Source organism: Octopus bimaculoides, chromosome 29 (genome assembly GCF_046866305.1).
Source record: "Octopus bimaculoides isolate indiv1 chromosome 29, ASM4686630v1, whole genome shotgun sequence".
NCBI lineage: Eukaryota > Metazoa > Mollusca > Cephalopoda > Octopoda > Octopodidae > Octopus > Octopus bimaculoides.
The window spans coordinates 6,150,283-6,162,782 of NC_142956.1; the positions used below are offsets into that span (position 1 = coordinate 6,150,283).

General features: G+C 34.9%; 1 protein-coding gene across 3 annotated transcripts in view; it reads right to left on the reverse strand.

The window, feature by feature from the left end:
* The window catches only part of LOC149130317 (adhesion G protein-coupled receptor G6-like), a 59,351-nt gene that overhangs the window by 37,910 nt on the left and 8,941 nt on the right, over positions 1 to 12,500 (reverse strand). For all 3 annotated transcript variants that reach the window (XM_089345755.1, XM_089345753.1, XM_089345754.1), the window contains exons 5-8: positions 11,232 to 11,326; positions 10,445 to 10,497; positions 6,403 to 6,560; positions 2,538 to 2,652 (exon numbers count right to left, since the gene is read on the reverse strand). In XM_089345755.1, the coding sequence (XP_089201881.1) occupies positions 2,538 to 2,652; positions 6,403 to 6,560; positions 10,445 to 10,497; positions 11,232 to 11,326 (421 nt within the window). The remainder of the gene's footprint in view (positions 1 to 2,537; positions 2,653 to 6,402; positions 6,561 to 10,444; positions 10,498 to 11,231; positions 11,327 to 12,500) is intronic.

Genomic DNA, 12,500 nt, shown 5'->3' on the forward strand with positions numbered 1-12,500 from the left:
AGTATTGAATGTCTTATTGAATATATGGAATATATCTTATTGAATAGATGATATATATATATATATATATATATATATATATATATATATATATATATATATATATATATATATATATATATATATGTATATATATATATATATATATATATATATATATATATATATATATATATATATATAGAGAGAGAGAGAGAGAGAGAGAGAGAGAGAGTTTGTGTGTTAACCCGCACAGGTTCTGAAGTTCACAGCTGATTTTCTCCAAACTGGAACATACATTACTTATGTTCTACAGCTGGATTTAGACATTTGAAATAGTGGGCACCCTGGATGCAGAAAAGCCACTTTGCTGGAGTACGTTCGACTGCCCGCGTGGTCCATGCACTGCTTCTGTTCAAATTGAAAAAGGCAGCTACTGAAATGATATGAAGAAGCTCTATTAAGTGGATGAACCGAATTAGACTTCAAACTACATTGCCTAAGCGGTAGGAATTATAGCCTGTATATGCTGTACTATAGGTAGCATTTTATGGGAATCAAAACTGATCGGAACTCACTATGTTTATTATTAAAGATATGATAACATATGTTAAATCCTGAGCAATTGTTCAGCTATTTTCTTTTGGCTTCTGCATCAAAGTCTTCCTTTTAAGCACAGGCGATGCCCATGCAAATACTCTTCAGTTATTGATTACCAAACGAAATATCGCACGCACATTGACCTTCTAATTTATGGAGTTTAAGACCGAACCACGTTACTTAGAGACTGCGTCTTCAACGTAACCTTGTGTGTTCGGGCGCTGCACGCAGAATTGTTTTCGTTTTGGAGCTAAGTTGTCTTCACGATGATCCCACGTTGATTACTCGGAGGAGTGCACGGTTGAGCCACGACTATTGATTCCGAACCGAAATATCGCATGACAGGGTAGTTCTCAAGCGCCTCCTTGTCAATTCCGCCGTTTAGCATGTCATTTCTTTCATGTAGATTTCTCTCCTATGGTGATGTTGTGTATTTTAACAGGCTTAATTTAACATATAAATGTAGTTCGTAAGTCTGCTGATTATTCAGTGTGGTAGCGGCAGCGCCGACAACCACAAAGGAGAGTATATCAACAGAGAGCTATTTCGTTGCAAATCACATACTGCCCACTCAAGTTTCCATGACACGGTTTGGGCCTAGAATCTTTCAAACAGATGAATAACATGTCGCTTAGTGGAATTAGTCCTTCATTTATTCCAAAATTCTTTTGTCGTCAATGCTGCATTTCCCCGTTTCAACTAAACCGTATCATATAGACAAATTATACCATTAAAATTCCGAGCAACGCCGGCTGTATCTGCTAATATGAAACTTATCGATTTGGTGTCCTTCAACATTTCCGAAGTCAGGATGAGTGGTGACTTCAACAGTTCGATCCGGAGACGAAAAGACAGTCCATGTATTGGAAACATCCCTACTCACCTGCTCCAAAGAAGGTGAAGATACTTTCATCTGCCGGGAAAGTGATGGCTTCAGTTTTAGGGAACGCAAAATGAATTGGCTCATTGATTATATTCAAAATGGCTACACTCTCAACGGAGAGTACTATGCCAAATTGCTGAGGCATTCACAGAAGGCTATCATGACAAAACGCCCAGGAAACTTGATGAAAGTCCTCTTGTTCCATGAGGACAATGCTCCACCCTACACAAGGCCTTCGTTTCAATGGCTACTCTGCATGAATATGAGTTTGAACCGATTGATCAGCCTCCCTATTCTCCTGATTTGGCCCCTTTTTATCTCTCATCCACTTCCCTAACATGAAAGAATACTTGGCTGAGAAACGGTATCGCTGTGATGATGACGTCATATTTGCTGTTGAATTTTTTCACCAACAACATGAAAGCTTCTTCACCAACAGGATTTAATAATGGCGACAAGAAATGTGTAGACTGCAAGGAGGAATATGTTGATAAAATGCCCCCCATACACACGTTTGCTCACATTCCATAAGAGTATCTTGGTCACCCTATGATATTTTCAAACGCTTCTCATGTGAAACTCAGTTTCTGAAAGTAACAGTTTAAATGCATAACATGTGGAATTGTGTAGTAGAAATGAAAGAAAACCACCATGATGAGGCAACCGCCTTTCGTTGCTCACCAATATACAGTAACAAAACTTACGCTCTACAGTAAATCATAAAATCGCATAAAATAATATTACCCCGAAATCAATAGAAATGATGATAAATACTGTTGGCTGAGTTTAATTATGTGTTTTCTTCCCTACATATATTTTGTAACATTCAGGCATTACAGGAATCTTAATAACAAATGTTTTAAATATTCGTCTAACATCAGCAAAAAAGGAAATCTCAGTTGTTAGACCAAGGCAAAACCATGAGGTATCCTGTACAAAATGTAAACTAGCAGTGTCAAATAAGTTGAACAGTTGGACATTAATTTCATCATCTTAATCTCTCTGAAACATGGCACTGAAATGATGGCACTGAAAACTTCAAAATGTGAGGTGAAATAAAACAATAGAAACGAACCAGTATCTTGTCGCTACGTTTGCATGACATGGGATCGTCACATTATTTCCGATTTTTGTCATTGGCCAATGGAAAGTGCCATTGCTAGTTGCTGTAGTGATTTCATTGCAAACCACTGAAAAACAAATAAAACATGTGCATATGAAATATATATTACGGTATTCGTAGCTGTATTTTATGTACTGGAAAACACAGTCATATATTGGATAGACATGTATAAAATTTCCTATTGAAAATACTTCTGACAGAGAATCAAATAAAACAAGATGAATGAATGATTCAAACTTCTTGTTTTGATGTATAAAATGACTCTGCACACAGCACTCCCAGTATCTTTTAGTCTAATATATATCTCACATAAAAATAACAACAGACTGGTTTCCAACCCTCGAGTAAGCAGGGGTGTTTCAAGAGGAGGCAGCTTGGATTTTACCCACTCTCATACACACACACACACACACACACACACACACACACACACACACATATATATATATATACATACACATATTTGAGCACGTTTGTGTGTGCGTGTCCGTGTCTGAGATGTGTATGCATGTATGTATGATTGTATGTATGAATGTATGTATGTGTGTGTACAAGGTATTTTAGATAAATATGACAGTTTGCATAAAATGAAAGTACGATATCCCATCTAAATACAAAACTATTTTTAAAAATGCAAGAATATCAACTTGATTATAACTAGAAGTTAACAGATTAATCAAAGTATCCACCCTTAGATTCTACAATTGCCTCAGAACGGAAGCTGGCGTATGTGTTCTTCACTATGTCCGTGAGAATATCTTCAAACATCTTGATCTTGCCGACCAATTCGGCCTTGGTGTCGCAAGCTGAGCTATTGATGACGTTCTCAACTGTGTCCTGCACATAGAAAGTTCTTGGATTACAAGTGGATAATTAGAAGGCCAGGAATTTTGGGCCGGCGAAGTCGTATACATTCTCTGACTACCACTTCTTTCCGGTCAAGGAGCCTAATCATAAAGTAATGGTGACAGTTATGTTTTACAATTTACATCTGTAGTGCGGTGGCTAAAATGTGTGTCTTAAATACATTTGTACAGCCCCCAGAATGTTAAGTTTTTCAAACTTAATTCTGACCAATCAGTTTGTAACTTCACTAAATTACTTAAGACGATTGGTGTTCGGTTTAGGCGTCAGCGTTTGTTGAGCATGTCAAGAGACCTATATTTTGACTCTGCCCAAAGCAGTAATTGCTTGACTATTTTTAGAAATGTTGTAAATAACTTTTCCCAGGGAGTTTTACATTTCAAATATCATCATCAGCATTATCACCACCTTTGTTATTGTTATCGTTGTTGTTGTTATTCGTGGTGGTGGTCGTGGTTGTAGGATGGGCAGCGGTAATAGATCTTTAAACACTAAATAAGATTATATTTGCTGATTTTTCTCTTGATTTGGTATTTTCTTGTTATCGCCATCATGAAAACTTTTAATAGTGTTGTTGTTGTTAGTGGTAGTGGTTGCAGCAGTAAAAATAATACCTCTAAGTGTTATTATTATTATTGTTTATTTAGCTTGGGTTGGAATTTATCAATGCAGTTCTTTTCTCTGATCTTTCATATGATATGAATTTGAGTGTTTGCATAGAAAAGAAAGAGTTCTTAACGTAGTTCATCTTCAATTTATGGTGAAACGAGTGTTCATGATGCCACTTGTTCCGGTGTATATTACGTTGTTGAGATTGTCCCCTTTTAATGTTCTTTCTCAGAGCTCTACATTCTTTACTGTAATTTCTAGCATATTTCTCGAGAAATAATTGTTTGTGTTGCCATAACTTTCTTGATCTGCTTTCCTCGTATGAGATATATGCGGTCCATAGTTTTCGCATTTTTCTACTATATTTCTCATCTTTAGTGTTGATATTTCGTCTCCCATTTCACCGTGTATCGCTTCGTATTTGGCTTTTTACTGGGATTGTTTCCACACGGTAATAGAGATTTCGGTACTAAATTTTTCTTAAAGTAAGCTCCCATCGAAGTTTCGTTTCCTCTTCTGCTTCTCCTACAATTTCTTTAATTAGGTACTTCCGGGAAAGTATGGGTTCCGCTAATGAAATCTGTTTCGAATGTATTTCGTTTCGTTTTTTCGTTTTTATATGCTTCCAGTAGTTTTGTTTTATTATGTTAAGAATTTTTTCCCATGTCTGACACATCTCTTTTATTTTTCGATGTCCTTATTTTTCCACATTTCGTTCGTTTATTTCTGACATCCAAGAGAGTTGTGGTAGGGTTAAGGTTAGGGTTAGGGTATAATTTCAGCTAAAGTTTTAATTTCAGAAATTATATGTTCATTAACAAGTTTTCCGTCTGTAGACTGTTTTTCTATTTGTGACATAACCACACACCCAAATTGTGTAAATGTCTCAGCTAAGCCTGTTTGTACTTCTAATTGATACAGGGGCCCACAATGTATGGCATTGTTTTCCCTTTTAATTGTCGCTATATATAACTCGCTAAAGATGCAGCATTACCGGCGATTCTGGTGGAATATATTAAGAATGAACAGATATGTTATTGCTTGGATTCTCATTGATGTCTGTTTGACCGCCATCAACAGGGATCAGTGTAATTTGCTTTCTGCTTTTTATAAACAAGAACTCATCATACTCGTGTTAGATTCATTGGAGGAGCTAGTTTTATCTAAGAAGAGAAACAACAGATTCCGTCCAAGCAGTTAATCGCCTGTGCTTAAAAAATCACTTTCCGAAGACGAATATCAACAGTTATTAGACATTCAAGGTTGATTTTGTCAGAACATATTAAGAATGAATACGTCATCCTAGGAAATTGTTTTAAGAGGAATCTGACAATGCCAACAACCAATAATTCAGACAGCAAAACATGAAATTTTACTGAATACATTCTAAATATTACATATCAATTTAAAATTAGCTAAATAGACATCTAGCAGCGATTTTGAGTCCAATTAAAAATGGGAGATATCTCAAGTAACCTGAAGGCAGTGATTGGCAGAATTGTTAGCACGTGCAGCAAAATGCTTCATGGTATTTGTTACAACCGAGTGAATTTTGAGTTCAAACATGGCTGATGTCCATTTGTTCTTCATCCTTTCCAGGGTCATAAAAAAATGTACCAGTTGAGGGTAGTGGATAGGTGGGAGAGGATACTTTGCATTACGTCTTTCGGCACTATACTTTGTGAGTTCAAATTCCAGCATGAGCTCCTTGGCTGGTAGAAACAAAGCATCAGCCAGTTTAATGACACCACGTGGTAGGTCGGATGCCATTAGTGGAGGAGGAAATGTTTGTTGTAAGTATTTAAAAGGCATCTTGAATTTGATGTTATCTACTTCTCTCCTGCCCACCATTCTTGAAGGCCTTGTAAAAGAATCATGGACACTGGTCTCCCAAGAAAATCTCGAATTCTCAGAAATCAATATGTCTTTAACAAAAACAGTTATGAAACGAGCTTCTGCCTACACAGGCGTCATCAGCACAGTGCTATATTACGTTGATACCATCAAACTTAGACGTATACAGAATAAATAGAAAACGGTTATGGCCTGAACTAATTTGTGTAGTCGAAAGTAAAGTGAGGAAAACAAACAAATCAGAGTGGCGAGTGGTAAAGATTCCAACGAAGAAAATTGCAAAATAAATTGCAGATTTAGCGAAAGTTATTTCGATTTGAAAAAAGGTACACAATTAGATGTATGCGAGTTAGTGTTTTTGCCTGTGTGCTTGGGTGTGTGTGGAATAGCATCACCTATTTATGATGATGCTGAGGATGACGACGATGACGACAACGAAGATGATGATGAATGTCGTGCTGATAATAATGACACGAAACACACAACTTACTTTCATCAATTAACTCCATGTTCCGTTGTTGCAATCCCAGGTCAGGCAAAGTCTGTGATGCCTTAAAAGTATCAAAAACTTGTTTAAAAATTTGGTCTTTAGTAATTGTAGATAGTACTGTGCAAGTAATAGTAAATACTTCACTATTCTTCTCGAAACTGAAATAGAATTGTAAAAAGAAATTGCAAAATATGAGTTTTCACCACACTCAGCGGATGTTTTACTTACATGGAAATCTAACTCGTTTTAATGGAGATGGTCTTATCCTAATCACAAAAATCTAAATTCCACCATTATATAACACTGATTTGCAAAATAAACCTTCATCTTCCGATGATGAATATCAATGAATAAAGACTTAATTCCATTGCTTTAGTATTACTGGTACTAATACCTTTTTAACTCCTAATGTCAATATAATCATCTTTGCCGTTGTTCCAATATAGAAACAATTGTGCCTCTATTAGAAATATAGATACCCCTCCATCCGACCATCCATCCATCTATTCATGTATGCATATATACATACAATCATACATACATGTATACATACATGCATTAATATACACACTCCTACTTACGCGCATATTCACACGAGCACAAACATATAGTGATACAAAGAAAGGATTGAAGAAATCTTTGCGAATATCTCCATGCAAAAAACCCTGGCTAACAAAAAAAAAATGAAGCAAAGATTATGAGAATCCTTAAATACTAATTTCATAGGCCAGTCCATATAAACTGTGCATTAGAAGAGATTCACTAATCAATTGGTTGGTGGATTAGACGCAGAATATAAGCGCAATCGTCTCTCTGCTATATACATATACGTAATGCATGTATCTATGCTTGTATGTGTGTGTTTATATATATATATATATATATATATATATGTGTGTGTGTGTGTGTGTGTGTGTGTGTGTATGAGTGTGTGTGTGTGTTCATGCTTGCAAGTATGTTCTATATATTACTGGCCTACACAGGTTAACAGTTAGTGAGCCATTCTAGATACATGCAATTTATGAAACGTAAGTTACTGTCAATAAACACGTGTTTCACAGACTGACTTCTTCCTGATGAAGAGAATAACTTGCGGGAATCAAACTGCATTTTCAGATTCCAGGAGACAGTTTTGTGAATTACACCACAGAGCAACAAACACAAAAACTCATCAAATGAGGGAGCTTAATCCATTTTCTTCCAGCTTTTAAGTAAGTTATATTACCTCGGAATGTTAATTGATCAGTCACTTAACGCTAGTGGGATACAATACTTCACATTTGATAGCAGGTCATCTCATAAATTCTGTCCGAATTTTGAATAAAAAAATCAAGTGATCAAATGTTATATTTAATTGAAATTTAATCATCAATGTACTTTCCCTGATTATCTATGACTTCCTTCTATCTATTTACGAGCTTTTTAATCCCATTAATTTAAAAACTCTTTTGGTTTCAAAGCGAAGAACTCTGAAATGTCAGTTTCGACCTCCTCATGGCTTGTGAAAGTTTTGTGCCCCAAATGATTCTGTAAACTACGAAACAAAAGTTAGTCGGAAGGAGCAAGGTCGGGAAAATAAGGTGGATGAGGAATTTTTTTTCCAATCAAGCTCTTCGATCTTCTGTGATGTGATCTTTGCAGTGTGGGGTCATGCATTGTCCTGATGAAACATCACTCCTTTTCGATTCACTAAATTGGGTTTTCTTTTCTTCAAAGCTTGGTTCAAACGCTCTAATTGCTGATAGTAGACTTGAGCTTTGATTGTTGCATTAAGTGGTAACAATTGAAAGTGAATTATTCCTTTGCAATCCCACCAGTTAGAGAGAAGAACCAGTTTCCATGAAGTTTCCTTCCTGGTTGTGGTTGAGCTTTTTCCCATTTACCAAGCCACTGTTTACGACGTTTAACATTTCGATAGAAGATCCATTTTTCGTCACCAGTCACAAGTCTATCCAAAACGGATGAAATGAGTTCGCGAGAATAGAGAGAAGAGCAGATGTCAACTCGGGATTTGAGGTTGCTTTCGGACAATTCATGAGGCACCCATTTTCAAAGTTTAGGAACCTTTCCATGTCGCTGAAGATGACAATGAAGAATTGTATGGTTTGAACTAAGCTTTATTGCCAATTCGTCAACTGATAATGCAGGATTTTCTTCAAGTAATGCCCCAAGGAGCTTATCATCAAACTCAACTGGACGTACTGTTTGATCTTCATCTTCAAAGCTGAAATCTCCACTTATAAATTTTGCAAACCATCTTCTGCAAGTTATTTTATTCAAGCATTCTTTCCCATAAATTGAGTGTATGATTCGAGTCGCTTTGGCAGCAGAGTTTCCTTTTTTGTACTCATAAAGCATTATGTGCCTTAAATGCTCTTTGGGTACTTTTATGTTAGAAAGGGCTTTAATCAAAGAAATTTTAATTCTATTATTCTGTAAATAAAATCTATTTAGTTTGAATGTACACAAATGCATAAAAATAACTTTTAAATTCCATTAGACATGTTAAAATACTATTAAATTTCATTCAATCTTAAAAAAAGGTAAAATCGGACAGAACTTATAGGATGACCTTTTATAATATTATTATTACACACATTCTACATCCGTAAATATTATATACACTCGCTCCCACATGTAATGAGCTCCAGCTCACCTTGATGTCTGCAGCGAAAAGTAAACAGACGCATCATATTACAATTTATCATTTTTTATCTATCGCTCGTATCATTAGACTGCGGCCATGCTGGGGCACAGTCTTGAAGAATTTTTAGTCGAATGAATCGAACCCAGTACATATTTTCCCTTTTAAACTTATAATTTGCGTATCTTTTGTCGAACCACTGGGTTACTGAGGAGGCGTAAATACACCAACACCGATTACCATTCGGTTGTGCTGGTGGACTATAATAGGCACACACACGCATAGACTCAAATGGACACTCATATATACATACGTGTGCACACACACACACACACGCACATACATGTGCTTTCATTAAACACACATACAGACCTGCGCGCACTCACATACACACACATACACACGTGATAAGAAGTGCTAAGTTACTGGGTATTGTTCACCAGTCAGTTTCATGTGTTGGTGATTGGTGTTCGTGAATAGCGTATATTTTTGGGTAAATTTATTGTGATGATGCAATAGTTTATGGAGTGAAAATGCCAGATTGTGATTTGGATAACTCTCTCTCCTCCCTTACTCATCTCTCTTCTCACTTCTCTCTGCCTCATTTCTATCTCTCCCATCTCTCTCATATCTCTTTCCCTCAACTCCCACATAGACATACACATTTATATACACTCTACTTCTGTCTTTCCCACTATATTTTACCATATATATATACATATATATATGGTAAAATTGTTTAATGTGCGTGTCCAGTTCCATCGAGAACTGTTAGGCCTGTATTGTGATTGGCACAAATAATCGAAAATTCTTGCTTTGGATTCTGCCTTTTATAACATATTTTGAAAGGCAGAGTCCATGTGTGTGTGCGTGTGCGTGTGCGTGTGCACGTGTGTGTCTGTGACAGCGCGCGTTTGTGTGTGTACATGTGTATCTATCATAAGTTCAAACAATGTTAGTAATTATATTGCCCAGCAATTAATAAATATTTCCACTTACAAATCCATTTTCTATAGATATAGGAAACAAAATAGTAATAATAGTGGTTAATTATACAGAATAGTCATAGGATGGTGATGATGATGATGGTGATGGTGATGATGGTGATGATGATGATGAGGATGATGATGATGATGATGGTTGTGGTGGTGGTGATAATGATGAAGATAACGACGACGTATGCATCTCTGTATATATTCACACACACACACATGTAGTTCACGCTCTATCTATGCGTGAATCTGCTCTTTTTACTGCACAACATTTGATTGAACGTATGGATCTGCATATTATCGATCACAGGTACAAGAATGTTATTATTTAATACATACAGGAAAATAAACATGGGAATATTTTCACCAAAAATAAAGAAAATTTCTATAAATGAATTTTACGTACCCACAATAATCAACTTCGAAAATTCCTGTCAAGTTTGATAATTCAAGCTCCATCTGCAATAGTTTCATACATGCATATCATATATATATATATAGGAAATTTTAAAAAAGGAAAATACACACACTTTACATAGTTTTAATATAATTTTTAATCTATCGACCGGTTTCGCTTTCGCTATTCATGATATTATTGTTTATTTATTTGAATATGTATTTTCTGAAGAAGAAATTTTTCTCCATGTGATACAAATGAAATTTAAATGCTGAAGCGAAACTAATGATTTCGGTGTGTTGTTCAATGGATTACAAATATCTTCGACGCTGTAATTGTTTTTGTTTCAAGACACGATCTGAGATCAAGCCACTGCTATGCAAGTACATCTCCGTAAAAGAATGTAGTAAAGCGAAAAAGAAAAAAAAGACAATCTACCTGTCTATCTGTCTCTCTGTCAATATATAATATAATGATTGAAGACATGCAGGACTGTGTACAGTTTTTTCCTCACCTCATTAAAAAGTCATATTACTTTAAAGAAATTTTAAATGAATAATAATTATGGATTATTTTACTAATTACAGAATAAACTATACAAGAGTCTTTGTTCAATGCCCATCCCAAAATACAATATATATATATATATATATATATATATATATATATATATATATATATATATATATATATATATATATATATATATATATATATATATATATATATATGCGTGTGTGTGTGTATGAATGTATGTATATACGAGAGTTGGGAGGGAAAATAAATATCTACTCACAGCTCTAGATATGTTTTCAGTATGAGTTTTATATTCATTGAACTTCTTCAATGTCGAATTGAAAATCAGATGAAATACAAAGGAATTGCTCCAGCCTATAGAAGGATATAAATATAAAAAACCGTTATTGCTTTCACAAATGAGAGATATGCCATAGATACGATGAAGATATAAATATAGTTATCAATATAATAACAGAGAAGATGTCTGTGTTGAAAGGAAGGAGGGTGAGACTAAATTTACAACTTTCAAACGCATGATTACCATACAATTGCATTTGTTTCTATGTCTTCAGCGAGACTATAGATTTCAAACAAACCTGGGAAATAAGTAAAAGGTTGGTCCATTTATATTGTGCTATTAAGTTTATCAGGGTTACAGCTTTACCATTGCTCGTTGTACATAAGTAGCGAACGCAAGACTATTCCGTTATAATCATAAACCACACCGGTTTAACTAATTGACAGAAATTACATCGGTTTAATTACACACACATTCAGAAATGTAAACCCACATTCATACAAACACTTCTCTCGGAGAAGAAAACAGCCATATATGCATATATATTCAAGCAGTATATTATACATAAATGGACATTCACATAAATACATTTGCATGCACATACACAGATATACCGCTCCACAGAATGCAAATTACTAACTCCAGTTCTCTAAACATTCTTGATTTCTTCTGAATATACACAGATTCTCTATTGTTTTCACTGTTGTTGGTCATGTGATGAATGCATCAGGAATGAGAACCCTATAAGATCTGAAAATCGATTAAAGCTGTTCATTCCTTTTTCAATCTACGGAAATTAAGTTGAATTTGCCATGTTTTTTTTTTATATCTATCACGAATGTTTATATATATATATGCCTATCACTTTACCTATACACCTATATACATACATATATATATATATATATATATATATATATATATATATATATATATATATATATATATATATATTTACCTATCTATCTATCTATCTATCTATATATGTGTATATAACGCCGACCACTAAGTGGACAGTTAATGTGCTAGAAGAAGATCACATGTAAAGTGTCTACTAAGACCTACTATTAGGTCTTAGTAGACACATTACATGTGATCTTCTTCTAGCACATTAACTGTCCACTTAGTGGTCGTCGTTATATACACATATGCATTAATCCCCTGAGATCTCAGATATTTTTTTATGAATCTCTCTGATTCTTTCCATGTGCTGGTTTCCTGGTAATAAATCGATATTAATTAATATCT